The sequence below is a fragment of the Protomyctophum parallelum genome, assembly GCF_964188405.1.
Source record: "Protomyctophum parallelum genome assembly, chromosome: 13".
Classification (NCBI taxonomy): Eukaryota; Metazoa; Chordata; class Actinopteri; order Myctophiformes; family Myctophidae; genus Protomyctophum; species Protomyctophum parallelum.
Genome location: NC_139708.1, coordinates 46502518 through 46522212, shown reverse-complemented (window position 1 = coordinate 46522212; position 19695 = coordinate 46502518). Strand labels below are relative to the sequence as shown.

The following is a 19695-nucleotide window of genomic DNA, read 5'->3' as shown; positions in this document are numbered from 1 at the left end:
CTAGTCGTCGTGGCCTTTGGGCTTGGTGACCTGGACTATCTCCACGGAGGTGAAGCCCTTGGCGGTGGAGGCACGGTTCCGGGTCCTCAGCTTGTTCAGGGACACCTCCGCCATCTCCGCGCGCTCCTCGGCGTCGTCCAGCTCGTGGACGGTCTTCTTGTACTTGGACAGGCTGCTGTTCGCCTGCTCCTCCTGCCAACGGGTCACACAAACAAGCATCTGATTCCTTAATACATATGTGACCAGATTTGACTGAGAGACTGCCATCGTGCAAATTCCAGCTTTTTTAAATGAGTTAATAGCACAGGCAGACTCTTCACATACTAGAGCATGTCTGAAATAAATGTCAGAGCTGAAAATGACATGTAAATATGAAATAAATGCCCAAACATGTAGCTAGGTGTGATGTTAAGAGACCACAGAAGTGAACCTTTTCAAGCCTGTTTTCTCAACTGGCTGTTTCTCTGCAAGACATGAATTGCTCTATAAGTCATATCTCCAAAACTGGTGGGTCAAACTGAACAACCAATATGTCAATTTGAAGCTATGATTCCCTGCTTTCATATGACGTGAAAAAACAAAAATTCAAAAAAATCCAATGGCAGTCTCTCAGGCAAATTTAGTCACATATTCATACCCAATTCCCAAACTTATCGGCTCAAGAACCAAAAAGATACATCTGGTGTCTCCCGTCTCCCCCCCCCCCCCGGGACCCAAACTTACAGAAATACGTTATGAATTAACTACTTATACCGGTAGCCCTATTTAACAGTGAAATAGCAGATCTAACAGCTCACCATGCATTGCGATGTGACTCGTTGTGAGCTTGTAGATCTGCTATTTTCAATATTTCTTTAAAAAAAATCTTATTTCTTTAATGTAAATAAAAAATACAATAAACAAAATACAATAAAAACATACAATAAAATAAATGTATGTTTTAGGTTTTTCCGGGGGGAAATTTCTGAAATTCATTTGAAAAATCTTTTGAATTTCTTTTTGAAATTTGACCCATACAATAGTTTTGCATGACCCCAAAATGGGGTGAAGTGCTTTGCACTATAGTTCAGTCAATGCAGGATGGTGTGTTTTTATGGTACCCCCAGTCACACACACACACACACACACACACAGTCACACACACACACACACACACACACACACACACACACACACACACACACACACATCCCCCGCCACCCCCCACCCTCGTCTTGCGGTATACTCACGGCGTCCTCTATCTGCCGCTTGTAGGACTTGAGCTTGTTCTGCAGCTTCTCCACCAGCTCCTGCATGCGCTGGTTGGTCTTGTGGTCCTCCTCGGTCTGGAAGAGCAGCTCCTTCAGGCGCCGCTCGCCCTTGCGGAGGTTCTTCACGGTCTCCACGTGGCGCTTCTGCTCCTGGTCCAGATCACCGTCCAGCTCCTTGATCTGTGGTGGACATGATGGAGACGAGAAGAACCAAACATGATGTGATCTGTGGTGGACATGGAGACGAGAAGAATCAAACATGATGTGATCTGTGGTGGACATGATGGAGACGAGAAGAATCAAACATGATGTGATCTGTGGTGGACATGATGGAGACGAGAAGAACCAAACATGATGTGATCTGTGGTGGACATGGAGACGAGAAGAATCAAACATGATGTGATCTGTGGTGGACATGGAGACGAGAAGAACCAAACATGATGTGGTCTGTGGTGGACATGGAGACGAGAAGAATCAAACATGATGTGGTCTGTGGTGGACATGATGGAGACGAGAAGAATCAAACATGATGTGATCTGTGGTGGACATGATGGAGACGAGAAGAATCAAACATGATGTGATCTGTGGTGGACATGATGGAGACGAGAAGAACCAAACATGATGTGGTCTGTGGTGGACATGATGGAGACGAGAAGAACCAAACATGATGTGATCTGTGGTGGACATGGAGACGAGAAGAATCAAACATGATGTGGTCTGTGGTGGACATGATGGAGACGAGAAGAATCAAACATGATGTGATCTGTGGTGGAAAATGGAGAAGAGAAGAATCAAACATGATGTGATCTGTGGTGGACATGATGGAGACGAGAAGAATCAAACATGATGTGATCTGTGGTGGAAAATGGAGACGAGAAGAACCAAACATGATGTGATCTGTGGTGGACATGATGGAGACGAGAAGAATCAAACATGATGTGATCTGTGGTGGACATGGAGACGAGAAGAATCAAACATGATGTGATCTGTGGTGGACATGATGGAGACGAGAAGAACCAAACATGATGTGATCTGTGGTGGACATGGAGACGAGAAGAACCAAACATGATGTGATCTGTGGTGGACATGATGGAGACGAGAAGAACCAAACATGATGTGATCTGTGGTGGACATGGAGACAAGAAGAACCAAACATGATGTGATCTGTGGTGGACATGGAGACAAGAAGAACCAAACATGATGTGATCTGTGGTGGACATGGAGACGAGAAGAACCAAACATGATGTGGTCTGTGGTGGACATGATGGAGACGAGAAGAACCAAACATGATGTGGTGCGAGAGATATATTTCTATACTGTCGGGAGGAAACCTCATAACTCCAAAATGTTCATTTTTCAGGAAATGAAAAATATATATTGTTTCAGGAAACAAAGCAATACAGCCTCATCAAAGTTGGTGTTTATAAATTGTCAATTACCTCCATGAGAGGGGGAGAGGTGGTGGAGTTAGTTGCTTAAAGCAGACATTTTGAGGGTCCAATGGAGTTAAGAGGTTTTGTCCAATGCACTTTTTACTACTTTCCATATTGGTTCAATATTTTCGAAACAACACAGACGTATTCGGTGTTCAATAGCAATGATTTATGCCAAAAAATGGGATGTATGTCAAACTGTGGGTCCTTGAAATTAAACGGGTTGAGAATCACTGCTAGGGCCGTAAAAATATTCTCTTATGGGGGGGTCCCTGGCATATCGTTTCAAATGGGGGTCTGCGAGGCTGATAAGTGTCAATTTGGGGGTCCTTGACATGAAAAGGTTTGGGAACCACTGGTCTAGATTCAGAAATGATAGTCACTGCTAGGGCCGTAAAAATATTCTCTTATGGGGGGGTCCCTGGCATATCGTTTCAAATGGGGGTCTGCGAGGCTGATAAGTGTCAATTTGGGGGTCCTTGACATGAAAAGGTTTGGGAACCACTGGTCTAGATTCAGAAATGATAGTTCTGAATCTTTCAGAACTTCTTTTCACAATTTCTTCCGTGTTACTTCTGACATTCACTCCTACCCCACAAGGCAAAGAGATGATTTTGAATTACCCTATTGTCGCACTTCCACATCAATCTTTCATCAAATGTAGAGGCCCTCGTCTATGGAACTCCCTAGATGCTTCACTTAAATCCTCATTATCCTTGCCAATATTAAAAAAAAAACATCTAAAGAAATATCTTATTTCTTCCTCTCTGTAGATTACATGTTTTACTTTGATGCGTTATATTTTCTTTTGTGTGTTTGTTGTTGTATTGTTTATGTCCGTTTTTTGTGCAGTCTGTGTTTTTATTTCTTTACTGCACAGCTTCCCCCCCTTTGTCAACTTGTAGACTTTTGTACTGTTCTTTATGACCTCTTCCTACAGGAAAGGATTCCAAATAAGCCAGCTGGCTTCTTCCCTTCCTTGCATTGTATTTTTGTGTATCATTGTATGTTATTGTGCTAAATAAACAAACCTATAAAAAAAAAAAGGCCGCTGCATGCGTTGCAGAGACAGAGCCCAGACTGAAGGGGTTACCCTGGTCTCTAGCTTCTGGATGGTGCGTTTTCCAGCCTTCACGGCGAGCTGCTCGGCCTCCTCCAGCTTCAGGCTGAGCTCTCTCATGCTCTGCTCCATGTGCTTCTTTATCTTCTCCAGGTGGGAGGTCCTGTCCTGCTCCTGACGGAGCTCCTCGCACAGCCGCGTCGCCTGGACACGCACGCACAAATGCACGCACGCACGCACGCACGCACGCACGCACGCGCACACACACAAACACACACACACATGGATAAATATTCATAATATTATATATACCTGTACACATATTTAACAAGGTAAATGCAACGAAACTCATGACCATCATATTATGTATTCGTACAAAATGTATTTGTCTATATGTTGATTTCACATAACTGTATCATTTTTATTCCTCATATTTCTCTTAATTATTTCATCTCGCTGCGGGGCGGCATGGGGGCTCAGGAGGTAAAATGACATTCTGGGTCGCAGAACGATTTGCTTCCTATTTAGATTCCCAGTTCCTCGTGTCCCGGCTTTGTGTCAAAGTGTCCTTGAGCAAGACACTGAACCTCCAACTGCTTCTGCTTAGCAGGTCGGTACCGGCCTGGCACGGTTGTTCCTGCTGTTGACTTTTGAATGAGTGAATGTAAAGTGCTTTGGAATGGATAGAAAGGCACCATACTGACCAATCACAGCAAGGCAGACCATTGGTCTTGTAACTCAGCTACAGTAAAGCAACGTTCTGCTCACATCAGTCACAGCTTTCTTGGATCTCTCGTCGGCCGCTCGGAACTCTGAGATCAGCTCCTCGTTCTCGCTGGACAGCCGGGTGAGGTCGGACTCCAGCTTCCTCTTCAGGATGGTCAGACTCTGGTGCTGTGGAGAGAACAGGGTGGTCAGACTCTGGTGCTGTGGAGAGAACAGGATGGTCAGACTCTGGTGCTGTGGAGAGAACAGGGTGGTCAGACTCTGGTGCTGTGGAGAGAACAGGGTGGTCAGACTCTGGTGCTGTGGAGAGAACAGGATGGTCAGACTCTGGTGCTGTGGAGAGAACAGGATGGTCAGACCCTGGTGCTGTGGAGAGAACAGGGTGGTCAGACTCTGGTGCTGTGGAGAGAACAGGATGGTCAGACTCTGGTGCTGTGGAGAGAACAGGATGGTCAGACTCTGGTGCTGTGGAGAGAACAGGGTGGTCAGTCCCTGGTGCTGTGGAGAGAACAACGACCTTGTAGAGCTTTGTAAAGTGACAGCTTGTATACAGTATACGGTATGTTGAGTCATGTGCATTTATGCTTTTTCACGTCCGCGCTTTCATCTCACGTGAACGTGCAGTTCGTTGTGCCTCTCCGAGACCTCCAGCAGCTCCTGCTCCAGCAGCTTGCGGGCCCTCTCCGAGGCCTCCAGGCCTCCGCGCAGCTCCTCCGTCTCCGCCAGGACCAGAGACATGCGGCGCTCCTGGAGGCCGTGCTGCTCCCGGAGCTCCTCGTAGTGACGCACGTCCTCGTCCATCTGCACCTGCAGGTCCTGGGAACGTTAAAGAGAGAGAGAGAGAGAGAGAGAGTGAAAGATGTCACTAATGTTGCTCTGGAGAGGGAAGTCTGGAGCTCTTTGGTGGAGCCGTTGCCCCCCGCGACCCGACTACGGATAAGCGGTTGAAGATGGATGGATGGATGGATGGACTTTGCGGACTTGAACAACTTCCCTTTACAACAACATTTTCATGTCAAGGTGGACCCCTCAAATTGACACTAATTAGCCCCACGGACCCTGGAACAACATATTTTCAGATCCGGGGTCCGCAGCCAAATACAGATAATTCTAGGGGGTCCTTGACATGAAAAAGGTTGAGCACCACTGAACATTTTTCAGAAAACTGAAACTTTGTTTATCGTCATACTTTGATCTGCTGCTGCAGCTTCTTCAGCGTCTTGACCAGCTCGGCGTTGTTCCTGTTGGCGTGCTCCAACTGGACCTCCATCTCGTTCAGGTCTCCCTCCATCTTCTTCTTCATCCTCAGCGCCTCGGCGCGACCTTTAGACTCCGCCTCCAGGCTGGCCTGCAGCGACTCCACCGTGCGCTGATGGTTCTTCCTGTGGGCGGAACAACAACCAATGGCGACGCAGCACACTGAGCACAGGAGTCACCATGGCACCGGTTGATTGGTCGGTCGGTGGCACCAGGGACGTGCAGAGAGCGTCAGAGAGGCAGGGGCTGAAATACCCTATGAAAGGGCACTTTTGGACAAAAAATAGCAGATCTACAAGCTCACAACGCGTCGCAGCGCGACGCGTTGAGAGCTTGTAGATCGGCTATTTTCAGGGAGCAACCCAGGACTCTTTAGCTAGAGGAGATGCGGCGTGTAACCACATGGATTTCTAAACTAATTGGTTCAACGCAAAATGCTGTGTTCAAGTTCGGGAGACTTCGGAAAAAAATGCAATTCTCCTGAATGCTGCCTTCCGGCATGACATGGAAAGGAGAGGAGGGCATTTTGCATCTCTTTCACCGTGTAGTAAACGCTGCATTCATTCGTGGTCAGGTTAAGGGCAGTTGTTTTACAGACGGGTAAAAGGGCAGGGGCTGAAGCCCCCTTTGATGTCTATGTGTGCACGTCCTAAAGTCGGCTCTTCGGTGCTACTGAACATTTCTGACGAGCCGAAATCATTCGCCGAAACAGCGGTAAAATAGGAGTATGAATCGGCCCTAATACATTTCGTTATAGCTTAATTATGTTGTTTTTCCCATGTTCCTTTATGTAAATTATAAAGTTGTATAAGTGTGCGTGCGTGCATGCGTGTGTGTGTGTGTGTGTACATGTGTGTGTGTGTGTGTGTGCGTGTGTGCGTGTGTGTGCGTGCGCGCCATGTGTTTTCTCACCGTGTGACCTCAAACTCCTCCTCCTTCTCGTGGATCCTGCGGTCGATGTCGGCCTTGACCTGAGCCAGCTCTAGCTGCACACGCACTAGCTTACCCTCCTCCACCTGAACACGCACGCACACGCACACACACACACACACACATAGCTGTAGTGAAGTGAGGGAATCAGCACTGCCAATACTTAACTGCCAGACTATTATTGTCTGACTCTCACGAGCGCACGCACACACGCACGCGCACGCACGCACGCACGCACGCACGCACAGAGTACCTCTATGCAGGCCTCGGCCTCCTCCAGGGCCAGCTGCATCTCGTCTCTCTCCACCTCCAGTTTCTTCCTGGCTTTCTGCAGCTCGTGGACGCTGCGACCTCCCTCTCCAAGCTGCTCCACCAGCTCCTTGACCTCCTCTGAGGGAGAGAGAGAGAACACGTGAGAGGCATGTAGAGAGTTATACAGAGCCTTCCTCTGTAAATATATATACTAGTAGTATGTATCTGAACTAAGGTGGAGGATTTGTGATTCCACATTTTGTTGAACTTGAAATTAGGAAGTGTAGCGCCCAGGATTACATTAGATAATTGGCACTGGGTGAAAAGAAAACTGGGTTACAAAATCGTGGGATAAAAATAAAAAAAAGAACTTGAAATTTGTCGCAAGTTCGCAACGCAACATACATTGTATTACATGATGATAAAGCTGTTTGTGTACACGAGAAAGAGAGAAAGAAAGAAAGAAAGAAAGAAAGAAAGAAAGAAAGAAGAATAAACCTTCTCGACAGCCCAGAAGCCTCATTTCTCGCTAGGCCTTAATTGGCTGACTCAACACACACCGTCTGTGAAGCGGGTGCGCAGCGACGCGGCAACGCCTGGAAAATAGAACAGTGGCGTATCGGAGCGCCAGGCGAGGCGTGAACGCGCGTCGGACGCCGCCGGTGTGCGACAGGTTCATTGAAAATAACGGAGGCGGCTGTTTTGACATGCGGCGTTCACAGACGGTGTGTGTAGGGCTTCACAGATGTCGGTTCCCCAGGGGGGTGGGAGACTAATTAACTCGATTTCTAATCCAAGTGATTACATTATACACACACACACACACACACACACACACACACACACCACTAGCAAATTTGTTATAATCATAATAATGAATAAAACATTTCTGGAAAAACAAAATTGTAGGGTAACTACAAAAAACTAAAACTAAAGGTGGTTGCACACTGGACGCGTTTTTCGGAAAACCGATGGAGAAACGCTGCTAGAAATCTCGGTGTGTGGGGGACCTTAACCGTTTATTTTGTTTCTGAGGTTAAAAACAAGACATTCACAAAGGTTGTAAGGTTCAGGTCAGTTGTAGCCTCGATACCCAGGCTTTCATTTCGTCTGCGCGAAAAATGAAAGCCTGGATTTACGCATGGGCTGCACTGGTCTAAAAGTGGGATCGCTCCAAATGTCAGGGCTCTGAGCGGTGTGCAACCCTCAAAATAACACAGTGAGGAAATCATTGCCAGTGGAACTTCAAACGAGGCTATGCGAGGAAAATGAGGAGAATGGCTGAAGAACCCACCACACCGTCTAAGAAAGAAACCAACGTGTGCCGACTCTGTGGAAATAACTTTGACAGTCTGTTAGAATGGTATATACTCCAGCAACCAGTGGTTTCTGCTTCTGGTCGACACAATACCAGTGCTGCACTGGGGGGGGAAGGGGGGGGGGGAGGAGGAGAGACCGGGGCTGACGGACAGATCGGTGAACCAATCAGGGTGCACGTTTTTCTGAGCCGCGGCCCTCCCCATCTAGGCCAGAAATGTCTAGCGTTAGCTCAGGCTAGGTGGTTGTGTCTCTTGAGTAGCGTGAAAAACATTACGCTCTCAAGAGGAACCATGTTGACCGTCATCACCTGTGAGGGTCTTGTTGTCTTTGCGGACGGTCTCCAGGTGGTCCTGGGTCTCCTCGTAGGCGGTCTTCAGCTTGTAGAGCTCCGTCATGTAGGAGCGGCTCTCCTTCTGGCTCTGGTCCACCTCCATCTGCAGCTCCTCGTTCTTCTGGCTCCACTCGGCCGCCATCTTGTCAAAGACTCTCTGCTTCTTGTCCAGAGCTGCTGCTGCTGCGTTGGACTGGTTGGAATGTAATGTATGAGTATTTAACCCATTTTGACCTGGGAACGATTCTGCAAATGTCTTCTAAATCCTGACATGTTTTTCTATGTCAGTCGTTTCTCAAACACTTTCATGTCACTTTTCACGATTCTTCAAAAATAGCAGACCTACAAGCTCGTAGCGCGCCACTCGGTGGCGCGCTATGAGCTTGTAGATCTGCTATTTTTCAATAGCTAAAGCATAACATGATGCTGACACCAAAAGGGGTTAAATGAGCTTTATTACACACCGGTGGAAGATACAGTATATAATATGGCCTAGTTAAAATACCGTATCGTTGTTGTCGGGGGAAACCTAACCATTTTTTAGGTTTTTGATTATTATCAGGTTTTTTTGCATAAATCAGTGCTATTGAAACGCCTGTGTGTTGTTTTCGAAAATATTGAACCAATTGGAAAGTAGTAAAAATCACTTTAAACAACTCCATCGGACCCTAACTTTCTTTTTTGTTTTAATTTATATTTTTGTCCCACGATTTTGTAACCCATTTTTCACCCCTGTGTCAATCATCCTGTGATGTGATCCTGGGCTCTACACATCCTCCGCCAACCTAGGGAGAGCAACGGACTTAACTCATGCTTCCTTCATGCCTGAGTGTCCAAGTTGCTCCTTTACACCTGACAGGGGGGAGTTTCCCTGGTTGGACGTAGCGCGTGGAAGGAGCACGTTATTCCAACCAGTTCCTTTCCCCTCCATCAGGCGTCCCGGCTGGCCAGGGGGAGGCAACTACTAACTTTGATGATGAGGCAGTATTGCTTTGTTTCAAAATATAAGGTTTTCTTGATTTCCTGAAAATTCTTATCTTTTTCATTTCCTGAAAAATGACCATTTTGGAGTTAGGTGGTTTCCTCCCGACAGCAGAGATATGCTAATTTCTGTCGTGGCTTTGTGCCGGGTCATAGGTCACGTATACACACACGAACACACATGTGTGGATGTCTACATGTGCGCGCGTGCGTGCGTGCGTGCATGCGCACGTGTGTGTGTGTGCTGCGCGTACCTTCTCCAGGTCTATGGTGAGGTCTTCCACCTCTCCCAGCAGCCTCTGCTTCAGTTTATCCAGCGTGGCGGCTCTGGCCTGCGCCGCCTCCGCTGCATCCTCAGCCTCCTGGAGACGAGAGGCCAGCTTCCGTCTGGCCGTAGGGGGGAGAGATAGCGGGGGTCAACAAACCACATTTAGATTTTAATTTTACGTCATAGTCTCTTAAAGGACCACTTCACCAATTTCAACCTATCTTCATATAATAGGTCCTCACTAATAATCATGATAAAATGGCACGATTTCTTTCTACTCAGTCTGTGTCTCATAGGAGGGCTGTGGGCAGTTTAGAAACCGTCTTCCAGTGACATCATTAGGCAGATTCTTTTTTAAACAATATTGTTTTACAAAAATGTTTAGATTTTCATTATCGTGAGAACGATGGCTTCCATTTTCGCATTGCAACTTTTCAGGACTAGAAAGCCTGCAGTTTCTATTAGCTTGTATTCCCCATCGATGATGTCACTGGAAGACGGTTTCTAAACTGCCCACAGCCCTCCTATGAGACACAGACAGAGTAGAAAAATATTGCGCCATTTTTTTCATGATTATTAGTGAGGACCTATTATATGAAGATAGGTTGAAAAGTGGTGAAGTGGTCCTTTAAATAGTTTTCATTTAGTTTTAGTAACATTTTAGTCACCTGGAATGTTTTAGTGTTTGTCTAGTTTTAGTCGACTAAATCTACAGTTGATTCAGCCGACTAAAATGTATTTTGGCAGGCCTTAATGCCATCGTAATGACTTCGATCTAATATCAGGAGTCAGAACTCACTTGGCCTCAGGAGTCAGAACTCACTTGGCCTCAGGAGTCAGAACTCACTTGGCCTCAGGAGGAGTCAGAACTCACTTGGCCTCAGGAGTCAGAACTCACTTGGCCTCAGGAGTCAGAACTCACTTGGCCTCAGGAGTCAGAACTCACTTGGCCTCAGGAGTCAGAACTCACTTGGCCTCAGGAGGAGTCAGAACTCACTTGGCCTCAGGAGGAGTCAGAACTCACTTGGCCTCAGGAGTCAGAACTCACTTGGCCTCAGGAGGAGTCAGAACTCACTTGGCCTCAGGGGTCAGAACTCACTTGGCCTCAGGAGTCAGAACTCACTTGGCCTCAGGAGTCAGAACTCACTTGGCCTCAGGAGTCAGAACTCACTTGGCCTCAGGAGTCAGAACTCACTTGGCCTCAGGAGTCAGAACTCACTTGGGCCTTGGCCTCAGGAGTCAGAACTCACTTGGTCTCAGGAGTCAGAACTCACTTGGGCCTTGGCCTCAGGAGTCAGAACTCACTTGGCCTCAGGAGTCAGAACTCACTTGGGCCTTGGCCTCAGGAGTCAGAACTCACTTGGTCTCAGGAGTCAGAACTCACTTGGGCCTTGGCCTCAGGAGTCAGAACTCACTTGGGCCTTGGCCTCAGGAGTCAGAACTCACTTGGCCTCAGGAGTCAGAACTCACTTGGCCTCAGGAGTCAGAACTCACTTGGCCTCAGGAGTCAGAACTCACTTGGCCTCAGGAGTCAGAACTCACTTGGCCTCAGGAGTCAGAACTCACTTGGCCTCAGGAGGAGTCAGAACTCACTTGGCCTCAGGAGTCAGAACTCACTTGGCCTCAGGAGTCAGAACTCACTTGGCCTCAGGAGTCAGAACTCACTTGGCCTCAGGAGTCAGAACTCACTTGGCCTCAGGAGGAGTCAGAACTCACTTGGCCTCAGGAGTCAGAACTCACTTGGCCTCAGGAGTCAGAACTCACCTGGTCTCAGGAGGAGTCAGAACTCACGTGGTCTCAGGAGGAGTCAGAACTCACCTGGTCTCCTCCAGCTCCTCGGTGCGGTGGATGGCGTCCGTCTCATACTTGCTCCTCCAGGAGGTGACGTCGGCGTTGAGCTTGGAGACGAGACGGTGCAGCTCCCCGCGGCCCTCCGTCTCCTCCTCCAGCTGCTCCTTCATCAGCGAGAGGTCGTGGCGCGCGTTGGCCACGCCCACCACCGCCGTGTTACGAGCCTGGACAGACAGAGAGTAAGTAAGTAAGTAAGTACATTTTATTTATAGAGCACCTTTCGAAACAATGTTACAAAGTGCTGTACAACAAGGTAAAACAATCATGTTAAAACAAGGGCATGAAACAAACAATATAGAAGGTAAAACATTGAGATGCAATTAAATCAAGTAAAAAAATATCATAAAATAAAGTGCTGACGAAATAAATACGTTTTTAACTATTTCTTAAAACCGTCGACAGACTCTGCATTCTTCAGCTCAAGGGGCAGGGGCATTCCACAGAGTGGGGGCAACCACTTCAAATGCACGGTCACCCTTTGTTTTGAGTCTAGTTGTAGGAATAGACAGAAGGCCTTTTTCGGAGGACCTGAGAGAACGTGTGTTTGGCTTTGCATGCAGTAGTTCAGAGATGTAGAGTGGAGCCAGTCCGTGTAATGCCTTATATCTTATTAAGAGAATTTTGAAAATGGGAGGGAGGGAGGGAGGGAGGGGTACAGAGAGAGAGGGGGGGGGAGGTCAAAGGAGGAAGGCAGTGGTTCCCCAAACTTTTGACTCATGTCAAGGACACCCAAATTGACACTAATTAGCCCCGCGGACCCGCACTTGAAGTGTGAGTGTGTGTGTGTGTGTGTGTGTGTGTGTGAGTGTGTGTGTGTGTGTGTGCATTTCCAAACCTTGCTCTCTTCGTCCAGCTGTCTCTTGAGCTCGTCAACCTGGGCGGTGAGCGAGGCCTTCAGTCTGGTCACCTGGTTCAGTTTGCTCTGAGCTTCCTCCAACTCCCTGGTCATCTCCCCGTTCTCAGCTACTCACACACACAGACACACACGCACACGCACACGCACACACACACACACACACACAGAGAGATATATATCCGAGTATATCGTGCATGCGCGCGTGTGTGTCTGTGTGTCTGTGTGTAGTTGTGCGTGTGTGTGTGTGTGTGTGTCTGTGTGTGTGTGTTTACCAGAGAGTCGGATCTTCAGTGCGTTGAGTTCAGACTGATTGCGTTCCATCTCCGCCAGGCGGGCGTTGGCCTCGGCCAGGTTGTCCTCCAGCTTATGAGCATGGACCTCAGAGGTCATCTAAACACACACACACACACACACACACACGCACACACGCACGCACGCACACACGCACGCACGCACGCACAAATGCACGCACGCACAAATGCACGCACGGACACATGCACGCACGCAAAGGGCATCGACATTGAGTTGAGATAGCTCGATAAATGCTGAGATGAAGTGCATAAGAGTTTCTGCAGATAGTATGCATTCTTTATTTCATGAATCTATGCTGTTTTATTTAGACGTGCGCGATACATCATTAAACGCTTTACAATTAAATTACAGAAAAACCACCTATGTAGTATGTTCAAAATGTCGCTTCATGCCGCATTTTGAGCTTGTAGATCTGCTATTTTTGATACTTTTTTATGTGACCCTGTAGTAGTATGATCAAGTGTAGGCGACCAGTTTTGAGCTTGTAGGTTGGCTATTTTTGCGACAGTAATGTGCAAAGTATAGTGTGGAATTACAGTGGCCCTCTCCATCGTCAAAGTTGCCCAGTCCTGAAGTACGGCATTCATTTATGAAGAAAATGAGAGCCTTCTGCCCGACACTAGCCTGGTGTGCTTTCTAACCTATGCTTTCTATGGCATAGGCAGCTCCCGGCAGGATCCACCGGGAGACGCAGCTGTGCGACATGAGACTAATTCATTAGAGCGACAGAGAGAGAGAGAGAGAGAGAGTGTGTGTGTGTGTGTGTGTGTGCGTCAATTTAACAAAGGTGCAGACGATCAGAAATCAGTAGAGAGTGATCGACGTTTGCGCTACTCTATGCCGTATTGAAGTGGACTTTTTCTTTCTCCCTGGAAATAAAAACTTCTGGGTTTTCCGAGGCTACACTGACAGCAACGATAAATAACTATACAAAACACACACACACACACACACACACACACACACACACACACACACAGGAGCAAACCTTTGCTTTCTGCGTGGCCTCCACGGTGGCGTTGAGGTCCTCCACCTCGGCCTTCATGGCCTGCCGGTCCTTCTCCAGCCTGACCCTCAGCCGGGTCAGGTTCTCCAGCTGCTCGCCCAGCTCCGCCGTGGCGTCCGAGTGCTTCTTCCGGAGCGCGGCGGCCGACGCCTCGGACTGGAGCACGCCCTCCTCCAGCTCCCGCCGCAGCTTCAGAACCTCCGTCTCTCGCTTGCGGTTCTGATCGATCTGAGGAAAGGGAAGGTGAGAAAAAGAAAGTGCCCCCGGCGCCGGGGAAGTTATAGTGTTGATTTCGTCGACTAAAAACGAAGATGGAAAATGTTCGTCGGCTTACCTTTTTTTTTCACTGATGAAAACGACGTGGAAACTTTAATGAAAACTTAGCTATGATGACTAAAACTATAAGACTAAATATACTGACAATTTCGTCAACAAATAAAAACTAGACTAAAATGTTAGGAAGGGACTAGTGGACAAGAGATCCAGTATAAGTCATTTTACAATTGGTTGAATACTGAAAATAGCTGATCTAAAAGCCCACAACGCTGTGACGCGTTGTGAGCTTGTAGATCTGCTATTTTGAGCAAGTGTAAAAATCAGTCATGACGACGGCGTCAAGGCCCGCCAAAATGCATTTTAGTCGACTAAATCAACTGTAGATTTAGTGACTAAAATCGTATGATATTTAGTCGATTAAAACTAGACTAACGCTAAAACATTCCAGGTGACTAAAATGTGACTAGAAAGAAATGAAAACTATTCAAAAGACTGACTAAAACTAAAATAGAAATTTGCTGCCAAAAACAACACTGCAGCTGCAGTGGAGGGGGCGTGGTGGCACAGTCGCCTCACAGCTAGAAGGTCCTGGGTTCGATTCCCGCTGGGGACGCTGGGGGGGGGGTGTTCCCTTCTCCGCATCATCAGTGCCCATAACCGAGGCGGGGTTGGCGAAAGGGCCTTTCTGTGTGGAGTTTGCATGTTCTCCCCGTGTCCCCTAGGGTAGGTAACCTCACAAAAAACATGCAGTAACCCTGGTCTCTAAACTACTGTACCTCCCCCTGGCCAGAAAGGAGAATGGACAGAAATGAGTGATGGACAGGTAGGTGTTTGGTGGTGATGGACAGGTGTTTGACAGACTCACCTGGGCAACAGTAGCTCCTCCCGCCTCCTCCAGCCTTTCACTGAGGTCCTCCAGATCACGTGACAGCTCTATCCTCTGCTTTTCCACCTATCAGAGAACAGAAACAATTAAACCTATCTCCTATAACTCACTGTGTCGACTAAAACTAAGACGAAAAGTATTCGTCGACTTTTCACTGACGAAAACTAAACGGAACCTACATGAAAACTAGGCTATGATAACTAAGACAAAATATAGTGACAATTTCGTCAACAAATAAAAACTAGACTAAAATGTTTGGAAGGGGCTAGTAGTGGACAAGAGATCCAGTATAAGCAAAAGACACAAGTCATGCAGAAAATAGCATTGCCCAGTAGGTGGCGCTGTGTACCTTAGCTCTCATGGATTAAAACATTGCCCAGTAGGTGGCGCTGTGTACCTTAGCTCGCATGGCTCGCTCTGCCTCAAGCTCTTCTTCCAGCTCTTCAATGCGGCCCTGAAACATCCGTTGGATAACTTTGAGCAACAATGAATTCCTTAGGTGAAAATCTACAGTATTAGTACTTATTTATTTCACCCATTTTGGGGCGGGAACCCCTTTTGGTGTTTTAAACATTATGTTTTAATTTAGCTATTGAAAAATAGCAGATCTACAAGCTCATAGCGTATTATTACAGAGTGAAATAATTCTTTGCTTCTGGGGGAGGGGGGTCCCTCGAACAACATATTTTCAGATTGGGGACGGAGGCATATTAATACAGTACATGAAATACTGAGCACCACACTGATATAAGAAACATTATAGGTTTTTCAGAAAACTGTCAGGATTTTGAAGACATTTCTTTTCTAAATGGGATAATCTATATCGTTAATATTATTATGTTCATATTCATATTATGTTATGCTTTAGCTATTGAAAAATAGCAGATCTACAAGCTCGTAGCGCGCCACCGAGTGGCGCGCTACGAGCTTGTAGGTCTGCTATTTTTGAAAAATCGAAGAACCACTGACATAGAAACTGTCGGGATGTAGAAGACATTTTTAGAATCTGATCTCAGGTCAGAATGGAAAACTGTCAGGATGTAGAAGACATTTTTAGAATCTGATCTCAGGTCAGAATGGAAAACTGTCGGGATGTAGAAGACATTTTTAGAATCTGATCTCATGTCAGAATGGAAAACTTGTCAGGGTGTAGAAGACTTGTTTAGAATCTGATCTCAGGTCAGAATGTTATGTTCACCTGGTGCTCTTTGAGCTTGCGGCTGAGCATGGAGCTGAGGGACTGCTCGTCCTCCAGCTTGGCGTTCATGTGGTTGATCTCAAAGTCTCTCCTGCAGGAACACACACACCAGAGTGACACGTGCGTTAGGTTTACAGGCTGTGTGTGTGTGTGTGTGTGTGTGTGTGTGTGTGTGTGTGTGTGTGTGTGTGTGTGTGTGTGTGTGTGTGTGTGTGTGTGTGTGTGTGTGTGTGTGTGTGTGTGTGTGTGTGTGTCAGTGTTGTTTTCGTCGACTAAAACTAAGGCGAAAAATGTTCGTCGACTACCTTTTTCCACTGACGAAAACGAATGGAAACTAAATGAAAACTAGGCTACGATGACTAAAACTAAGACTAAATATACTGACAATTTCGTCGACAAATAAAAAACTAGACTAAAATGTTAGGAAGGGACTAGTGGACAAGAGATCCAGTATAAGTCACTTTACACTTTGGCTGCATGCTGAAAATAGCATAATAAATATAAATATTTTCAGCAAGTGTAAAAATTACGACGGCATCAAGGCCCGCCAAAATACATTTAAGGTCGACTAAATCAACTGTAGATTTAGTCGACTAAAATCTTATGACGTTTAGTCGACTAAAACTAGACTAACACCAAGACATTCCAGGTGACTAAAATGAGACAAAAACTAAATGAAGTTTCAGTCCAAAGACTTTGACTAAACTAAAATAGAAACTTGCTGCCAAAAACAACACAGCACCAGAGTGACATGTGCGTTAGGTTTACAGGCTGTGTGCGTGTGTCTGTCTGTGTGTGTGCGTGCGTGCGTGTCTGCGTGTGTGTGTGTGTGTGTGTGCGTGCGCGTGTGTCCTCTCTCACTTCTTGATGACCTCCTCCAGGTCGACCTTGGCGTTCTCCATCTCGTTGAGGTTCTCGATGGTCATCTTCAGGTCTCCCTCCGTCTTCCTCCTGGCCTTCTCCACCTCCGCCTTCAGCCTCTTCTCCTGCTCCCAGCTGTCCTCCAGCTGCGCACGCACCGCACGCACGCACGCACGCACGCACGCACGCACGCACACAGACACACACACACACACACAGACACACACACAGACACACGCAAGGAGTTCATAGACAGTGGCGTTGACGTCATAACAAACATGGAGAACTACAGAAAACATCATTTGATTTTGAAATCAAAACAAAATGCATACAATATATATAATACAAAAAATATATATATTTATTTTTTGCATAATTGTTACGTTCACAATATGACCGCGCATGTGATCTGATTTTTGTTGTTGTTATCAATTGTTTTCGATTCATGGCAAAAACAGTACAATTAAATATGATGGCATTATGAATGCATAAAGAAAACAAACACAAAAACAGGATACAATAATGTTATCTTGAAGTTGAAACTAAAACTTGAACAACTTGAACGTGTGTGTGTGTGTGTGTGTGTGTGTGTGTGTGTGTGTGTGTGTGTGTGTGTGTGCGTGTGCGTGCGCGCAGGGCCAGTGTGGAACATCTCACCTCGTTGACGTGTGTGTTCAGCTTGCTGTTGGTCTTGGTCAGGTGGTTGACTTTGTCCTCCTCTGTTTGCAGATCATCCAGAGTTTTCTAACACAAGCAGGAGATATTTCAGTCTGCGTGCGTCCGTGTGTCTGTGTGTCTGTGTGTCTGTGTGTGCGTGTGTCTGTGTGTCCGTGCGTCTGTGTGTGTCTGTGTGTCTGTGTGTCTGTGCGTGCGTGCGTGCGTGCGTGCGTGCGTGCATACCTGTTGCAGTTCCTCCAGGTCTCTCTTCTCTCTCTGCAGTCTGGAGATCAGGTCATCTCTCTGACTCAGTTCTCCTGTCAGGTTACGAACCTTGGAGTCCAGACTCTGAAGAGACCATTCAAATATCACTGTTAGATTCAATGAACGCTCGTCTCCTTCAGTCACCGTCCTAAAGCCTCGATGGACATTGTTTTATTGATTGTCTGTTTTGAACATTTGTCCATAATATGAAGCAGTGGAGTCATGCTCGTAGAACGCTAGCCTGGCACGGATAGACCAATATCACTGCGTATATATTAGTCTGGAACTTCTGTGTGGAAGATTTATTTCCATGGGGCGGTTACAAACAGATACCAAACAAAAGAAGTCTCACCATGGGCTCTGGTTGGTCACCCACAATTCTGGGGTTATAGGGAAAGGTCATTCAAAATGCGCAGTGCCAGACCAATCTGCCCATGGAATACGTTTTGTTCTGGAGCGGATTTGTTTGGTTTCCAGGCTAGTAGAACGCAGTAACCAGTATAGCAACACAGCGCAGCAGTATGACAGCAGTACGTCTCCAGTATAGGCTACTGCTGTGGGGTTCTGCACGCAACAAGAATGCCTCGTCCGCCATCAAAGAACAGATTCATTCGTCCAGAGCAAACTTTTTAGTTTCGCTACTGTGCAGTCTACTTAGTCTACTTTTGTGTTTGTGTGTGTCTAAAACTCTCTTACACTTAAGCAATATTACACGAGAGGGGGTGGTTTAACTTCATTAATGCATGCCTGCGATGCTGCAACAATAAACAAAAAAAATTGGGCCGAACAAAGAATTTAGAAAGAAGAAAATAACGGCAGGTTACAACACTTTTCTTTGTTGTTTTTCATCTTTGTAATTATTAGTTTGGTCACAAAATATTGTGTTTATTGTCATGATTTGTCACGACTCCAGTTGGATTTGTCCGCGGTGTAACCGTCTTTAAATAAATACCCTTTGAAATGTCTATGGGGAAAAAATCCTGGGCCTGGGCGACGTCATGAAAGGGGGCGGGACTGCGACGCTCTATAGGGCAAAGCAAAGCAAAGTTCTTTGTTTACCCAGGGAAGTGGACTAAGCCAAAGACTTGTTTACAGCCAGGCCCTGCTCATAGAACATTTCATGGTAGGGGTTCAATGCCTTGCTCAAGGGCACTTCAGCCGTGGCAATTTTAACGTGCCGGTCCGGGGATGCGAACTGGCGACCTTCCGGTATATCAAGACCGCTCCGCAAACCGTTCGGCCACCGCTGCCCCGCTGCCACGGGGTACGTCGCAGGGGGGTCCTTGAGGTTGAAAAGGTTTGGGAAAACCACTGCAGTCAGACCTGTTTCTCCTTCTCGTTCTTGGCCAGGGTGGTCTCCAGGGCCTCCAGGTCCCTCTTCATCTCCGTCAGCTCTCCCTCCAGCTGTCTCCTCTGGCCGTGCAGAGACGCAGCGTTGCCCTCCTCTTCCTCCAGACGCTCGCGCAGGTCCTAAAAAACCCAGAGGTATAGAGCATTTAAAAAAAAAGCATTCTGGACGGACGGCGGAACCCCTATTGGTGTTTTAAAGCATTATGTCAAACTTTTATATAGCTATTGAAAAATAGCAGATCTACAAGCTCGTAGCTTGTAGGTCTGCTATTATTATTTTTTTATCGTGAAAATGTAGCCGCTCCGATTACCCGGCTGATCTCCTTCTCTGTCCTCCCCTCACTCGTGAGATACTTAACCCATTCTGACC

General features: G+C 46.9%; 1 protein-coding gene across 1 annotated transcript in view; it reads right to left on the bottom strand.

The window, feature by feature from the left end:
• LOC310868720 (myosin-16-like) overlaps positions 1–19695 on the bottom strand; it is a gene marked incomplete at both ends in the record, with an annotated part of 44572 nt that continues 24877 nt past the window's right edge. The window contains 21 exons of the mRNA XM_083779177.1: positions 1–192; positions 1230–1430; positions 3777–3947; positions 4512–4637; positions 5082–5285; positions 5659–5851; positions 6639–6742; positions 6910–7046; positions 8536–8752; positions 9795–9927; positions 11627–11823; positions 12495–12622; positions 12788–12905; positions 13816–14061; positions 14975–15061; positions 15393–15449; positions 16194–16284; positions 17055–17200; positions 17712–17798; positions 17955–18059; positions 19299–19445. Of these exons, the coding sequence (XP_083635303.1) occupies positions 1–192; positions 1230–1430; positions 3777–3947; positions 4512–4637; positions 5082–5285; positions 5659–5851; positions 6639–6742; positions 6910–7046; positions 8536–8752; positions 9795–9927; positions 11627–11823; positions 12495–12622; positions 12788–12905; positions 13816–14061; positions 14975–15061; positions 15393–15449; positions 16194–16284; positions 17055–17200; positions 17712–17798; positions 17955–18059; positions 19299–19445 (3087 nt within the window). The remainder of the gene's footprint in view (positions 193–1229; positions 1431–3776; positions 3948–4511; positions 4638–5081; positions 5286–5658; positions 5852–6638; positions 6743–6909; positions 7047–8535; positions 8753–9794; positions 9928–11626; positions 11824–12494; positions 12623–12787; positions 12906–13815; positions 14062–14974; positions 15062–15392; positions 15450–16193; positions 16285–17054; positions 17201–17711; positions 17799–17954; positions 18060–19298; positions 19446–19695) is intronic.